The sequence below is a fragment of the Hemicordylus capensis genome, chromosome 3 (assembly GCF_027244095.1).
Source record: "Hemicordylus capensis ecotype Gifberg chromosome 3, rHemCap1.1.pri, whole genome shotgun sequence".
NCBI lineage: Eukaryota > Metazoa > Chordata > Lepidosauria > Squamata > Cordylidae > Hemicordylus > Hemicordylus capensis.
Genome location: NC_069659.1, coordinates 116,077,940 through 116,095,320, shown reverse-complemented (window position 1 = coordinate 116,095,320; position 17,381 = coordinate 116,077,940). Strand labels below are relative to the sequence as shown.

The window sequence follows — 17,381 nt, the reverse complement described above, 5'->3', positions numbered from 1 at the left end:
ACCTGTCTCCTATATCCCATGACTGCTAAGTTTACTCAAGAGCCTTTGGTGAGGTACTTTGTCAAAAGCTTTTTGGAAGTCCAGGTATACTATGCCGGCAAAATCACCTTTATCCACATGCCTGTTGACACTCTCAAAGAACTCCAAAAAGTTAGTGAGGCAAGACATGCCCTTGCAGGTTTTCCTTCATCAAGACCTGTTCTTCTATATGTTACTTCTTTAAATGTTGCAATTTTGTCCTTATGTATGCTTTCCATCAATTTACTTGGCACTGAAGTTAAGCTAACCAGCCTGTAATTTTCCGGATCACCCCTGGATCCCTTTTTGAAAATGGGAGTTACATTAGCTACTTTTCAGTCCTCTGGTACAGAGCTTGATTGTAGGGGCAATCAAGCTCGAAATGAAACAACCCCCGTTTTGCTAGAAATGTTTTGAGATTTTGAGTGCCATTTTGGAGGCCTGGTTTTCCTTTGCTGATTGATTTTCTGGCTCCTGATTGGCCTGTGATCTCCTTGCGTCTTGGTTGGCTTATCATACAAATGAGGTGTTGTCATGGGCAACTGTGCCCCCATTGGCTGGGTGGGGGAGGGGGTCAATATCCTCCAATATGAAGACAGAAGCAAAGAACTCATTCAGCTTCTCTACAATCTCCTATCCTCCTTAACTATCCCTTTCACTCCTCCATCATCTAGGGATCCAACCACCTCCCTGGCAGGTTTTCTGCTACTGATATATTTAAAGAAGTTTTTGTTATTCCCCTTGACACTTCTAGCTATATGCTCCTCAAACTCTCTTTTTGCATCCCTTCTTGTCTCCTTGCATTTCATTTGCCAGAGTTTATGTTCCTTCCTGTTCTCTTCATTTGGGCAGGACTTCCATTTTCTGAAGGATGTCTTCTTCCCTTTTATAGTTTCTTTGACTCTACTTGTTAGACGTGCGGGCATCCTCCCAAACTTAGTAGTACCTTTCCTCCTTCTTGGTATACATTCCACTGAGCTTCTATTATTGTGGTTTTGAATAAGTTCCAAGCTTTCTGGAGTGATTTGGCCCTCCTGACCTTCCCTTTCAGCAGATAGGGACAGCAGACAGGGACTGACTGTCCCTTTCAGCAGATAGACTACTACAATAGTAGGGCTTCCATAACTGGTCTCAGTTATATATGCCCTACTATCCAAGGTAGACTACTGGAAAAAGCAAGGTGGATTATATTGCAGTAGTCTATGTTGGGTATTGGTTTGATTAATTGATTTAGGAATGAATCAAATTCTGAAACAAATCACACTGCTTTGTAGCCACTCTGTGTAGGGATCCCCGAATGAAGTGGGGTTCATCCAAGGTGCCCTAACCTGAACAAAAGTCATCCAGAGCAACTCTGTGAATGGCTAGCTGCTTTGTTTAGGTCTCTTTTCTTCTGCTTCTTTCTTTGTTGGTCTCTGACAGCCTGGAACCTTTTCTTCCATACATTGCTTCCAAGCAATTAGTGGGAGGCTTGAGAAGTCACACAAGGGACAATGTGATTAACTCAGCATTTAAATTCTAGTGCACAGAAGTAGTACACAATTCCCATTGTAATTTCCTTGGGAATCCCTGCACTTGTCTTTCTGAATTTTTTTTTTTGGACTATTTCTAGGGACAACTCTGCAGATCCTGTAACTTTGATTAAAACTGGATGGAAAATAAAATAACAGCCAGCTCATATCTCCAGTAATGGTTTTATGAATTAGTCCTGAATGACTGTGCCTAACTTTCTGAATGTTTTCCGGAATCTTACATAGGAGCTCCTGTACCACCCCGTGAGTTTCATGCAAATTGCCTACAAAAACCTGTGTCAGGACCAGCAGCACCTTTAAAAAATGGTCCAACTTTAACTGCCCCTTAGAATAAAAACCACTGAAATGTAGCAGGTTGTGTCCCCTTTTGGAGGCTTTCATTCCTACAAAATTAATTACGTTCTAAAGAAACAAAGTTACAGTTATTTGAAATTTTCCCGTGGAATTCAATGGAAAATGATTCAAAAATCTTTTTTTTTTTAAAAAAGCACATTGTTGAAATAAACCAACAAAATGGATTAAGGCACTGAATGAAGTAACTAAATAAAAAAAGAAAGCTTTTTTTACCCATCACTACAGCAATGCAAAATGTAGGTTCCTGCATACAATGAAATCATTTTTGAAAAACCTGTTACCAATGCACATCAGTAGTATAGAGTGAGGAAGAAAGATATGAATGAACTGAAAGCTGAAGCATACTGTGCACACACAGTGCTCTGTACAAAATCTGGAAATAAAAAATGGAATAATGGAACAAATTCTTTACATCGGTTCGCCTTTGGACATAAGGCCAGATAATTCAGATTTCCAAAATCTAGGGAGAAATGCTGATACATTTTTGAAGGATCCTTAAACTTGACACACACTTGGCAGTTCTGTAGAAAAATGTCTCCCTTCTCTTGACACACATACACATCCAAATGTGCATTAGAAAGCATCTAGCACTGGCCAAACTAATTAGGTATGCAATTCAATCTTCTGCATGATTAATGGGAAGTAAGTCTTGCTGTATTCAATGGGGCTTATTCTCAGGTAAACGTGAAGGATATCCTTTAGACAAATACACATCTGCATAATTGATTGAAACAGAATCTTTAGTAGAGTAAGTTAACTGGCTTGTGTGTGAAATATTTAGTGCAAATTCTAGACCCTGTGTGTAAGTCAGGATAAGAAATCAAATTATTTCCCCCCCTCCCCAAAATTAAACATGGCAATAAAGAATGGGAGGCTCTTTTCACTTATGTAACCTACATGAAATCCATCCTGACTAACATGTATGAAAAGGATTAAAGCATCTTCTAAAATGTCTTTGGTCTGGCAGTAATTAAATTGTCCAGTAGGTGGCTGGCATTCTCCAGCAACAGCTCAGCTAGCACTTTCCTACCACTACTGTACTCATTTAAGGAAGCCTCCTCTTGTGTGAAGCCAGAAGAGAGCTGACGAAGTCCCAAAGATCCAGCCTCTAGGATTTGTGTGTTTAAAAGAGCTGCTGCTTGCATTTGCTGTAAACTCAGCCTACAAGTGAAGGATCTGAGAACCAGAAAAGACAGGGAAACGGCAGCAACAACCAAAAGTTCTTGCAAAATGTGATCAGTTGTTTCAACACTGAAATCTCACCAGAGTGTTCGTACAGTACTGGACAGTGGATGACTTCGCTTAGACTTAATCTCTCAGTCTTTGCAAACTGTGGAAATACTTATTTGCAGGCCTAACAGGAAAAAAGAGACCAAAGTTTTTGGACTGAAACCATGTTGATGCTTTCTTGTTTCAGTGTGCTGGGTTTATGTTGCATGTGGTTCTTTTCATGATAAATAATATCACATATTTCATTTCTGTTGATCACTACCAAGGAGGGGGGGAAATCAACTCAGGCGAATTTATGTTGGTTTTTTAAAATCAAGCCAATATTTTCTAATACACCAAAGCCCGACAATGGCTTCTGAGGAGGAGTGCATTTTGCTAGATGTGGAATTGGATGACTTTATTCTTTGCAACATTTCTACTGCTCAGCGTGCAAATCTCTCCCTTCTGAGTGAGGACTTGTTTTACTATAGATTTCTATATGCAATCCCGACTATTTATGGAATCATCATTTTGATAGGGCTCATTGGCAATATCACATTGATTAAAATCTTCTGTACAGTGAAGTCCATGAGAAATGTCCCCAACTTATTCATTTCCAGTTTGGCTTTTGGAGACTTGCTTCTCTTGCTCACCTGTGTTCCTGTGGATGCCAGCAGGTATCTGTCTGCTGAATGGCTCTTTGGTCGGGTTGGATGTAAACTTATCCCTTTCATACAGCTCACTTCAGTGGGGGTGTCAGTATTCACACTCATGGCTCTCTCTGCAGACAGGTAAGCATCCTTTTGAAAGTCTTCTGAAGGTAACAGAATGATTGATTATATACCCAAGGCTCTTCATTCAGTTATTTCTAAATCTCTTTTAAAAAATTTATTTTTATTTTTTGCTGTGGGAAATTTTCAGTGAAGCAACAAAGTATTGGTCTACTTAAAATCAGTACCTAAATCTATATGTGAGACTTTATAAAAGAGCTGTCTTTCCAAGGTGGACATTTGCTCTATCCATTTGCTTTTTATGTGTTTATGTTTTTATGTAAATGATGATTCAGCTGTTCCTAGAAGTCCCATGAAAATGGCATTTAACAATAAATTTGACTTCTAGGAATTAAGTTGGGTTAAGAGTGCCAAGACATTATTATTTACACAATAATGACAGGATTCATTTCATCAGCTTTAGGCTATGATCCTATGAACACAACACCACAAGTAAGTTTCATTGGAAGCAGTAAGACTTCCTTCTAATTAAACAGTAATTTTCTATAACTTAAAAATTTTCAAATGCTCTTTGTCCATGATGAAGTCATAAGCATATAAATATAATATAAGCATATTGCTAGAGTTACATTGTCTATCATTCAAAAAACATATTTCCTCCAAATTGTGATCAAAGATACCTAATGAGAGGAATGTTCACACAGAAAGCAGTTATAATCTTCAGTGCATTGCTAAAGCTATTGATATAAGCATTCAGAATGAATTATGCAAAACCAAAGTAGCAAACTTTGTGTGTCAATCTTCTTTCTTGATTTTGTGCTTTCTTGCTCTTTTAAAATGTTTATTCTGTGTACTAGCTATTTCCACATTCTTTTCTCTTTATATTGGGTGACTTTAGAGAAAGTGAGCAGTCTACAGAATTTCACAGATTGTCAGATTTTCACAGACTGACAACAGTTCACACAAGGTCCTTGCCAGGGTGCAGACCTCCCCTAAGCATTTCAGGAGTTCCCCCCTCATTTTACTGAACACCTAACATCCTATATCTCCCTGCACCAAAAATGTGTCTTTCTGGCCCCCTCACCCCCAGAAAATTTAGTTGAGGAGTTACTCCTCAAGCTTTAAACAATTATTATTACTCATCACATAGAATTCATTCTCTTCTGAATCCTTCCTATATGTGGCAGACAAGACATGATAACATGTCTAACTTACTTCGTCACACAAAGTTAAGGCATATATGTTCAATCAAATAATATTAGTCATACTCAAATGTAGTTCTTGTTAAAACCCAAAACAAGTAACCTGTAGATTGGCGTACTGTACCAATGATCTCTGTAAGCTAGAATTCATTAAGAACAAATGAGATCAAGTAATGTGATGCTCGACTTCCTAGTAAAAGCAAACAATGTAGATTCTGGTTTTCTCTCTCTCTTTTACTGAGGGGCATGTGAACAAGGAAACACACGGAACTACAAAGCTATAACTATTGGTGGTTTTGAGCTCCAGCTCCAATTTTGCTTTTTACAATTGCTTATTGCATGTACAGTTATTAGGGATGTGTAGCTGGCACATGGCAGTTGACAGTTGGCACTGTCCAGTGACAGTCAAAATAAACAGAAGAAATGAAAGTGTGCAATGAATCCTCATAGGGATTCATTATGAGGAAAAGTTATTATACACCAAAGAATCCATACACTTGAAAAATAATGACTGCACATTTTGCTCCATAACTCCACTTCTACAAGGGCTAGAGCTTAGCTTTTCAAATTTATTTATTTATTTATTTGATTTCTATACCGCCCTTCCAAAAATGGCCCAGGCCAGTTCACACAGAGAAATAACAAATAAATAAGATAAACAAAATGAAAGTTGAGGATCCATGTTAGGGTTAGGATATGGCGGAATCCCCATTGTTTCCTCTGGCGGTAATGTTCAAAATCAGTAAAAACTAAAAAAAAAAAATTAACAACCATCAAGTGTCCCACTGCCTTGAAATTTGGGTAGTAGGTGGCACCCATGGGGACCTACCCACTACCCAAATGTGGTGCCCCTAGGACCTTGTTAAGTGGTCTGAATTGGTCCAAATCCAAACAGAATAAAAGCAAATACAAATCGAATCTGGGGTGATTTGGAGAGGGTAGATTTGGATACAAAACAAATCAGGGGTGATTTGTTTTGCACAAAATAAAATAAAATAAATCAATTCGTGCACATCCCTAACAGTTATATGTGCAAGGAACAACAATGACTCATATTAAGACTATTAGAAAGAGGTGTTGGAGTGGGCCCACCTAGTTTAGCATTGGCCATAGAGATGCTTCACACAGGTTTGCAAACCAAGCATGCTAGTAACATCCTTTGTTGCTAAACCTCAGCATCTGCTAGTCAGAAGTATAGTCCTTGAACACAGAGGTTGCACTTGTGGCTATGATGGTTAATAGCAACTATTCTTCCTGTGCTCACCAAATACTTTGAAAAAAGATCTGTCTGGTAGCCATTATAACAACTTGACACAATACAGTCCACATATTGAGCCATTCTGGAAGGGCAGTATAAAAACTGAATAAATAATAAATAGTATTGATAATGCATTGTGCAAAGAAGCACTTCATTTAGTTGTCATAAAGCCCTTCTACAAATTTTGCAGAATGAGGTAGTAGAATTCTGGGCTGTACCACTTTAGACTGTAAGGAGATGTCATATTTTTGAATGCTCTTCCACATAAAAAACCCCTGCATGTAGTAAATCAGTATTTCAGGGACAGGGCTAGGTGTTCCCCACTATGCTTTCTTCTCAAACTACTGAACTCATATAAATGTCTTTCATATCCACCCTCAGTTTTTCCTTTTGTAAGTTAAGAAGGTCATCTGTTTAAGCTTTTCACCATAAGGAATGTGACTCGTGTATTGGTCATTTTAACTGGCTTTTTGTATTCTATCACCATTACTACTATATCACTTTTGAGATGCATGCAGACCAGAACCTTTCTAAATGTGAGTGTATCATAAATGCCATGTGCTTCATTTATCAGTTAGTCTGTCTCTGAATCTTTTTGAATTTAAGCTATGGAGTATTTTGACAATTGTTCATTCCCTAATACCTTCTTGCCTGTGGAAAGCAGGTTGCAGGTAGCCACTAATAGAGTCAGCGTGGTGTAGTGGTTGGAGTGCTGGACTAGGACCGGGGAGACCCGAGTTCAAATCCCCATTCAGCCATGAAACTAGCTGGGTGACTCTGGGCCAGTCACTTCTCTCTCAGCCTAACCTACTTCACAGGGTTGTTGTGAAAGGGAAACTCAAGTATGTAGTACACTGCTCTGGGCTCCTTGGAGGAAGAGTGGGATATAAATGTAATAATAATAATCATATGCATAGGCATAAATGTTTTGCGTGCCACAAGACATTAGCAAAGCTTAATCTTGAGTGTGATAGTGTTGCACTGTAAAGTGCCATCTGGCTCTACAGGACTTATGTTTAACTAAAAAGTAAATAACTTTACTTGGGAGTTTGGGAATACAAAGAAAACTGCCCAAATTGGAAACTAATTTAAGAAAGCATTGTGCTACTGAAAAAAGTCCGGACAATTGCACACTTAACAGTTCATTTCCCTGGAAATAACATTTAAAATCTCTCTTGGGCAAATCTGGAGAAAGTTAGCTGGCTGACTTCCAAACTAACCAGCGTATAATTTTTTTGCAGCGGAGAATATTAGGAGTACAATCCAGGGGAAATCAGAGAAGCACAAACCCTTGAGTTAAGCACTCACTGAAATCAGTGCCACGCACTGAAGCCCCTTTGTTCCAGTACAAGTATTTTTCATCTTTTCTCCCCCCCCCCCCAATAACAGCATCAAATCTGATTGAACAAAACAAGAAATGGAGCAAGATTAAAAACAAGAAGTGGCAAAAGTGGGCATATTATCTTTGAAAGTCAGGCTTGGGTAAAATTTACCCCTCCAGCCAGGCTACTTTGATCTTTGACTTCTCCTTTTGTATCAGATTCCCATCCATAATTTAATGCTCTAGACTCAGAGATACCCCAAGTTACTCAGCTGCCTGGAATGGAATCACTACTGGAGAAGACAGTTCTCCTAGTTATCGTGCCATATGTCCACCTTGATATGCCTTTACTATGGTTCTGGTTCAGTTGCTCAGTTAGCCAACTGTTGGAATGAAATGCACCTGATGCACTCCTGCTTTTTGCTTTTAGCACACTGTGATCTGGATGTATGTATGTGTTCAGTTCTTAGGGGGCTGGCATGTGGAGGACTGTCCTTTGGGGTGACTCTCCCTGACCTTCTGGTCCTTCTTTTTCAAGGTCATGTGCACAGTTATTTCTGAGATTAAAGCATCACCTAGAATGACTTTTTCTTTAACACTCAGAGGATAGACTACTGATTAGTTACAGCTTGTTTAAAGGTGGGTTCTTATGACATGACTGTTTTTGAATCATTTTAACATGTGAATGTTAAAAGCAAGCATCACTGGAGTGATTCTTCCAGCTAAAACTAAACAAAAAACGACATGTGAATTGAACCAATTATTTTGTTGCAGGAGCAGTGGCTCCTGTGGAAAATTTGTTCTGAACTCCCCCACTAAACCTACCCATATCTTCAGTACCCAAAACATATCCCGACCCTACCCCAAAGTGTCTTTTCCCTCACCACAAATCATTTAAGTGAGGTGTTACTCCTCATGCTTTCCCTCTACACTCCTGATAATAATATAATGTTAAAATAACATATATGAACTAGAGAAGAACTACATTAATAATTTTAGGTAAAATTTTAGATAATTTTAGATAAAATAAAACTAATGAAAGATCACCAACAAGGCAGTCTGGCTCAGCCTTGATGGGCGGGTGGTGGATCATGATTGGAGTTGATCCCCTGTCTGAGATGGGACTCTGAGATGAAAATTTAACATATCGTGAGTGAACTGATGTCCCCAGCAAATTATAGCCAAGAGTAGTCAGTTGGACTTTAAAATAATTATCCTTGGAGAAAGGAGACTAGCTTTCTGATTCTAAGTCTTTGAAGGATTACATAGAAGAGAAATCATAGTAAGGACTGATGGGGAGGGAGAGTACATTAGGAGTGCTTACTTTAGGGCACAGAAGGGAAAAAAAAGGAGAAATTAATAAAAATAAATTAATTATAGAGGCACAGCATATTAAAGCTTTCTTATTATAGGGAGGAGAACAGGAGGGAATGTTAAATAAAAAGGAAAGGTGTTTGTTTAGAATTAATGTCAGGTGTCAGAGGTGAAGCTAGAATTGAGTGGGTGGGTTCAAAGAACCTGCGGCTCCAAGCTCCTGAGGGCCCCTCAGCACCACCCTTCCCTATTTTCTTCATTATTTCCCTAACTCTGAGGAGCCGCCGGGGAGAGGGATGAACATGTGCCCCCTCTCCTCTAGCAATGCCCCTATCAGGTTTACAATATTCTAAGTGGACTTGAGTGGTGAAACTCATTATTTCAGAAATGAGGACTCAAGTCCTGTCCTAAAGGGTGTGTGTGTGTGTGTGTGTGTTAGAAAGTGGCAAGGAGGACTACACTGATCCTTTTAGAAACAGGATGTGCTGCAGGTATTTCCTTTCAGTTATTCAGTCTAGATGCTCCTCAAATCAACAGACCATTTATCTTTTTGAACAGTGAACTATTTGTTATCTTGAGCGAAAATTGAAAGGTACAATTTGATATGCAGTGGGATCACGCTGTACAGGTGTAATGCATTTACAGATAATTAGGCTCTGAATCTGCTACTGTCACTCAAGAACAATATCTATAGCTAGTGATTTCTCTGAAAAATACCAACGTCCTAATGACGTTGCAGGCCATTAAATGAAATGTTTGATATTTTAATCAAGGCCATATACCACAAAATGTCCTGTCTGTTTCAAAAACAATCATGTGACTCTGCTGTGAATACTGTGTACAATTCTAGTCAATCTGCTTTTTAACATGTAGAAAATCAGAGACGGGGGCAAGGAGAAGGATCAGTCTAGATATTTGTGTGTGCAGCGGCAGTCTGTGTGCCATGTCCTGCATGCAAGATGACCTTCTAACCAATGTATTGTGGTGATCATTATCATCATGGAAAGTACCAGTCACCTGTTGAGGCAGCTAAGGGAAGGAAGTGGTCTGGAGCAGCCTTAGAATGAGGCCAACAGAGGTGGTTGCCTTCGGTGACAAATGTGGGGGCACTGCCCCACCACCCCACCTGTTTGCTTCAAAATCTCCAACATAGTGGGCCCACCAGACACATTTTGGTTCAGGAGGCAGAGTTCCCAGGGCCATTGTGACCAGCACTGCATCTCCTTCTGAGTGGCTCCTGCCATCAACTCCCTCCTCTCCCCCTTTCAACTGAGTGGTGCAGCTTGAGGTAACAAGGGGCAGTTTTGATTGCTTGGATCACAACCCTCATGCAGTGTAAAGCCAAGAAGAGGAAGCCGTCACAGTGTTTTCCAGAGTGAACCCGCCCCCTGAGACATGAGAACGAAGCCGGGACAGCAATGGGTGGGGTGCAGACTTGCCATGGCAGCAGCGGCAACAACACCCATCATGAGTGGAGCAGGTGGGGTGGAAGGGAGCAGGTTGGTGAGTCAGGTTGGGCTGCCCTTCACTCCCTCTTAACTTCCTACCCACTCATTTCCTTGTTTATTTACAAACCAGGCTACAGTCCTATGTGCCCACTAAATTCCATAGGGCTTATTTCCGAGTAAACATGTGTAGGATCTGGTACACAAAGAGGGGACAGAAAAGGTCTCTTTATTTCTAAAAATACTTCTATTTCCATTTGACTTTCCCTTACTCCACAGCCATTATTGATTTATCTAAAATATGCACATCCTGCCTTTCTGTCTACATTCAAGTCAGATAACAACCACCATTAAAAACTTGAACATTAAAAAACCATAAATTGATTAAAAGAGACAAGAGTAGGTGGGAGGGGGAGTATGAAAAAATCAGAAAAACTCTGAGAATGACTACAACAGGAACCAACAAGAAGGCAACATAGCAGAAAGCCGTGAGAGTGGGTCAGATCTCCCAGGGCAGGAGACCCTAATCTGGGTATTACCATTAAGGAGGCCCTCTTACATACTAATTCTGGATCCTTTTTTAAATTCACTAAACTTGATCCATTTATGGCCCCTTTTAGCCCCATCCCCTGCCTAGAGGCAGTCAATTAACAGAGGGCTCAGTTTAGCAAAGCCCTCAGACCCAGCTATTTTTAGATGGAAAGAATTATTAACATAATGTGTAAAAGTTCACTTAAATAGACTATTGCCACCTAAGCAAGCTTAAAATGGCCTGAACTGATTGTTTATGGGCTGGCAAACTGCAGTTCCTATGTATCTATCTGGGTTTGTGGCTGATTTTTTTTAAAAGGCTCACTATTATTGCATGCACGTAATATTTGCAAACATCTGCAAGTTAGCATGGTCCACTTTCTCCCTTGGTACAGATGGAAACCCTTAAGCCTTGCTGAAATAAACCAAACATGTATGTTCTCAGATGCTTTTCTGCAAAGAACATGGGGACAGCATGACCTATGTCACAAACAGTGTTCTCTCTAATTTTTTTCATCTGTGTGCGGAATTAGTTTTGGTCTGAGCGGCAGTATCAAGGCAGTGTGTGTACACATGCATTCAGAATAGGGCCTTCCTGATTCAACCTGAGTGGGATCTAAAATTAACTGAGCGGACATCAGAAAATGTGTGAGTGTGCGCACATGTTCCCTTAGAGGGAACAGTGGTCATGAAGATTGATGTGAGACTAACAGGAAGGAGGTCTGAGCTCCTGGAGAAAGTGTGCGATAAAAATGAAATAGGTTAAAGCCCTGAATCTTTTTAGGAACTAGCAATGTCCCTGATATAGGGGCGTAGTGAGGGGGGAGCAGCCCATGTTCAGAACAGAGGTGGTGCTTCCACTTGTGGTGTGCATTAAGGCGGGGCTTCCCACCCCTAGGCCAGGGTTCCCTCAGTGCCAGCCATCTGCTGCTGCTACCACTGCCCGTTGCTTCCTTCTGCTGCTTACTGAGTCCATCCTCCTTCCATCAGCTGGTCTCGGCTGATGGAATAAGGATGAACACAGCAAGGAGAGTTGAAGGAGGTGGCTAGGGTGACCGATCGCCCCGCTCTGTTCATCCTCCTTGCATTGGTCTGATGTCTGGCCGATGGAAGGAGGATGTGCACAGCTGGGTGAGCGCCGCTGAAGGAGCTGGATAAAAGCAAACAGTGGCGGGTTGCTAAAAGCGAACAGCGGCGGGAACCCTGGCCTGGGGGAGGGGGGAGTGCTGGTGTTCCTCCTGGAGGCTCAGTGGCCCCCCAATAAAGGGCTTAGGAAGGTTCTTTGAATGAGTAGCCATTATTACAGTTCCTCCCCTGCCCTGATGCCACCACCTAGCTTGGCAGCATGGCCTGGGAGTGCTCAAGTGCAGCCACTGACTTGGTGACATGGCCTGAGAGCACTGCCTGCCAACCCCCCCACAGGCTCGGACTGGCCCACAGGGCAACAGGGCATATTCCCGGTGCACCCCACCACACTCGACATCAGTGAATACTCCCACCCTTAAGTACCCATTCTGCTCAAAACCCAGAGCCCTCCCCACAAGTCCTATCCCTACAGGTGATCAATGTTTTAAGAACACTGGGGGAGTCAGTGGCGGCCCATGAATGTGCCTCCGGGGGGTGGGTGGCGGGAGGCAGTTTCAAGAGTAAAGAAATTCGGGACTCACCTCCACCGCCACAGCACCTGAACGCTATTCGGAGCCGCAATGTGCCGCCCAGCAGCCCCTACAGAGGGGAAGCACTTCCGCCACTCACCTGGCTGCTGGTGGGGGCTTGGCTCTGTGGAAGCCAGGTGAATGGCAGAGGCGCTTCCCCATTGTAGGGGCTGCTGGGTGGCATGTTGTGGCTCTGAACAGCATTCAGGTGCCACCACGGCAGAGGTGAGTCCCAAATTACTTTACTCTTAAAGCTGCTTCCCGCCACAAACCCCCGGAGGCGCATTCACAGGCCGCCATTGGGGGGAGTATGTGACACACAGATGTCCAAGAGAACACTAGACGTCTGTATGGCATTTACTCCCTCAGGATATAAAGGCAGTTTCAATTCTGCAGGCACTCCATGATGCATTTAAAGCAAATATCCAACAGGACCATTTGTGCACCAATACCAGTTTCTATGTATGGATTATCCTGGTTGAATTGAGGCAAATGAATGAGTACACTGTGAGGTCATTCACATGACCAAAATCCCTGGGGCTAGGGAGGGCTGGGGGGAAGACAGGACTATACCTACCTTTCCCCACACAACTGCAGAGAGCCTCTCTCCGTGCTGCTCAGCTGTGCACACAATCACTGCTGCGGTGAGTGATGCAGCATTCTGGAGGCTGAGAAAACATAGACCAGCTTCCAGAAAACCCACAATGCACCATGCGAGGAATTTGGTGCATTGAGGGATTTCCCCGCAAGCCGGGCACTCCAGATACCCGGCTCTGTGCTTGCAGCCCAAGCAGCCTGAGCAGACACACGAATGGGCATCAGGGTAGAAGGGTGGATGCACTTGTGCCCTTTTACCTCAGCAGTAGCCCCGGGGGGGGGGGGACCAGGGCTATCGAGCCCGAACGCGGCACTCCACACGAGCAGCTCGAGTAGGACTGCTCATGTGAACAGCCTCAGTGGCTAGCATCCCATGCAGCTTACTGCACACCCAAGCGGAATGTGATCTTGCTGGGTCTGCAACACTCACCAGGGCATGGACTACCAACAGCAGGGGAGGCTCCATATATCCTAAGCACTTCATCAGATCGGCTGTGATCTACTCCCATTGGGAATGATGGGAGCAGGTCGCAGCTGATCTGACACAGTGCTTAGGGTGCACAGAGGCTTCCCTGTTGTTGATAGGAATATCCACACATTTGTGAGTGCTTTGGAGCCAGGGAGATCATATCCCTCTTGGGTGTGCAGCTGGCTGCACAGAATGTCAGCCAGTATACTCTATCCAAGAAAATATTATGTCAATCTGAACTCTCTGTTCAGAATAAAAATAGGTAAAGAGAGCTATGAGAAGACATTCATGAATAGATGGTACAAGAAAAATTTCACCACAATTTTTACCAGAAAAGAAAATGTTACTACAAAATTTTCTGTACTTGTTAGAACTACAGAAAAATCTGTGTTATTTTAATGGATGTTTGGAGCAAAAATGCCTGAGCAAACACATGAGGTATGGCTTGAAAGCAAGCACAGCCTTTCTGCTCTCTTCTGTGGAAAGAAATGTCCCTTCCTGTACCTAGGGATGGCATCTGCATGTGCTGAGCAAGCAATCTCGGAGTAATAAAAGAGAACAAGACAGTGTGTTAAAGCTTCTGGGTCCCAGCCATAAAAGGAAGGAATACTGGTAACCATTGTCTGAAATGCTCAAAGCACACGGTCTCTTGCCAATAATCTCCTCACATTATGATTAGTGGAACCTGGAAGGGATTGGGTTGGCAGCACTTGCAATTCTGTATTAGTGCCCTATACATCCTATTACTGTCAGAAGTAGGATGCTAGGTTAGGTGAGAGGAGGATTGCTTCAACAAAGCAGTCCTTACATTTCTGTTGAAGAAAAATATAACTTTAACATGGCATCAGGAATCTTTTTGTCTCTCCTTGCTAAAAGAACAAAGAGGGACCTTTTAAAAGTGGTGGTTCTCTTTATTTACCAGGGGGAGAGCTTGAGTGGAGGGAGGCCAGCAGTGGCCTGGGTTCTGCTGCCTCCGTGGGCCCTTAGGCCCGCCCCCTGTGTCTCTGATATCAGACGTGGGGGTGTGGTTTAGCTCCCAAACGGGGCCACGTGACCCCTTTTGGGGGTTAAACTGGCCGGCGCTGCATTCACAGCATGGCCAGAGCGACACTCCCTGCCTTTTAAAGCATGCACGGCCTTTCTGCTCTCTTCATGCAGCCCCGTTTGGGAATTAGAGCGACCAGCGCTGTGTTCACCGCAAAGGCAGGGAGAGTCGCTCCAGCTGCACTGCGAAAGCAGCGCAGGCTGATTTTTAGCTCAAAAACAGGGACGTGTGACGTGCCTGGGGTGCCAGGAGTGGCCGCTGAGGGGCAGCAGCCTGGGTTCTTTGAACTTGTCTGCTCAATGGTGGCTCTGCCCCTGGGGAGAGAAACTGGCACTATCCATCCCCAGCACAGCATCCCTCCAGGGCATTTTTCAGATTACACGCTGCAACGGATTCGTAACATGTCTGTTAAGTGCCCCTCTGCACTGCCTATGTTTTGACATTGGTAAAATACTCATTGCAAATCCTGTAGTCCAGAAAAGGCTGTTGCTGGTGTCTTTATTATATATATATTTAGATTGTGAGCCCTTTGGGGGACGAGGAGCTACCTTATTCATTCATTCATTCATTCATTCATTCAGTTAGTTCTACATAAACTGCTTTGGGGACTTTTGTTAAAAAGTGCTATATAAATATTTGTCATATTTGTATGTAAATGTTCATCGTATTCATATTCTTCCATCTCCATGCCAATATTTATTTATTTATCTATCAAATTTATATTCTGCCTTGCCACTCCTCAAGTTGATTTAAAATATAATAAAGAATAATAATAAATGTACATATGGAAGCATAATAAAAAGAAAGACTTAAGCACAGCAGTAAAAATTATACATTTGCCTGGCCTAATTTCTTTTGGTTTCTGTCACCAAGTTAATTTTTTCCTGTTTGCATTTGGTTGGCCTTTTGTGTGAGGTTCTTAGCCTCATATGAGGTGAAGAATCTCACACAAAAGGCCAAAGAAATGCAAACAGCGGGGGGAAATAACTTGGTGACAGAAACCAAGAGAAATGAGGCCAGGCAAATATCAAGGAAAGGGAGTTCCATAATCAGGGGACCACCACAGAGAAGACCCTGTGTTGTGTTCTCATCAACCTGGCCTTGGCTGGTGTAAGAACACACAAGAGGGATATCCCCCTCCAGTTGATTGCAAGGGAAAGGCAGGATCATATTAAGGGAGATGGTCCTTATCCTGACCCCACACCATCTATAACTTTAAAGATAATAACCAGCATCTTAAACTGCACCTGGAAACAGATCAGCAGTCAGTAAAGATGAGACAGGAGAGATGTAACATGCTCCCTAAAATTGACTTCAGTTATCAGCATTACATCAGCATTGTGTACCAGCTGAAGCTCTGACATGCACTGCTGAGGCCCATAATCCTTTTCTTTTAAGGGAAGTTTTTTTTCTGCAGATATCTAGGGTAACAGTAGTGTTGGCCAATATTTTTGATAGGAGTAAAGGAGCTCATCCTTATTCAGGCTCTGCAGATGCTATTGTGCACGAGGATCTGCCCTGATGGATAAATGGTCAATACTGTCAACATTAACAATAATGATTACCTGTCCAGGAGGGAGCAGAAATACCCCAAATCAGTCACTCACCTCTGAACAGGTGATCGATGCTGCTGCAACCAACAGCTTGGGCCATCTGTTTAGTAGTGGACACGCAGTACAGAGTCAATATTATGAAGCTGTAAAAGTGTCTAGCAGTTTGCCTTTTCAAGCATATACCAATTTGATTATTTCCTGCTTTGAAACTGCATGATTGACTATTAATTCTAAGGGTGCTTCAGGGTGAATTTAAGGTCTCAATGGCTAAGCTGCTGGTCATGCAGCATCTGTGCACCTGTTGTCTAGATTCTCCTTCTGCCCGTAAAGTGGTTATGGGGAAGCAGCACTGCAGAGAAAGCTTCAGATCACACTCCATCTTTTACCTACAATGTATTCACCATGGGAGCAACTGAATCTTCTTATTCAAATGTCCCCTTAAATTAATCAAAAAATCACACACAAACAAACCTAAGCCCTGAATCTTTTGGGTTTTGGTTCAGAACCAATCCATTTCTTTTAAAAGTAAGCACTTCCACCACTAGCTTGAAACTGAAAGGCAGCTAGACTGAACTCCTAGAAAGCTGTTTCCTGGTGGTGGCTTCTGAATAGGCCCTATTGTCTTTTGTACCTGGTGTATGTGTAACCAGATAGGCATTTCTCTTTCATTGGATTTGCAGAAACATACATTCTGTGTTTCTTGCCACTGTGTCAACAGAGCAGGAGAGTTCATAACATCCACGTTTTTCATTTACATGTCTTCACCTCCTGTGCCCATCTGCACAAAGAGCCATAGAGCAAACATCTAGCCCTTTCTGAATTAGCTTCCAGGAGTGAACAGATGGTTTAAGGACAACGGATCAAGAACCATTGTGAGCAGCCCATTTACCCACCATCAAAGCTAATGGCATTTGCTAAATTTTTAATAATAACCATGATAATTTGTGGGTGCTCCATGAAGTACTGCAGTGGTTACAATGAGCTAGGGAATATTCATATAGGAGAAGCAGGAATGGTCATCTGGCTATTAAACATGTATTTGTCATGCCTACCAATCTGTCCTTGAAACAGACCTTCTCGATGGTAGAATAAAATCTGAAAGGAATGTCAACGCATATGACTACTACTATGAAAATGGAGATTCTGC

General features: G+C 42.4%; 1 protein-coding gene across 1 annotated transcript in view; it reads left to right on the top strand.

Moving 5' to 3' along the window:
* Positions 1–3,343: 3,343 nt before the first annotated feature.
* GRPR (gastrin releasing peptide receptor) overlaps positions 3,344–17,381 on the top strand; it is a 64,566-nt gene continuing 50,528 nt past the window's right edge. Inside the window, exon 1 of the mRNA XM_053310013.1 lies at positions 3,344–3,904. Coding sequence (XP_053165988.1) covers positions 3,483–3,904 — 422 coding nt within the window. The 5' untranslated portion in view covers positions 3,344–3,482. The remainder of the gene's footprint in view (positions 3,905–17,381) is intronic.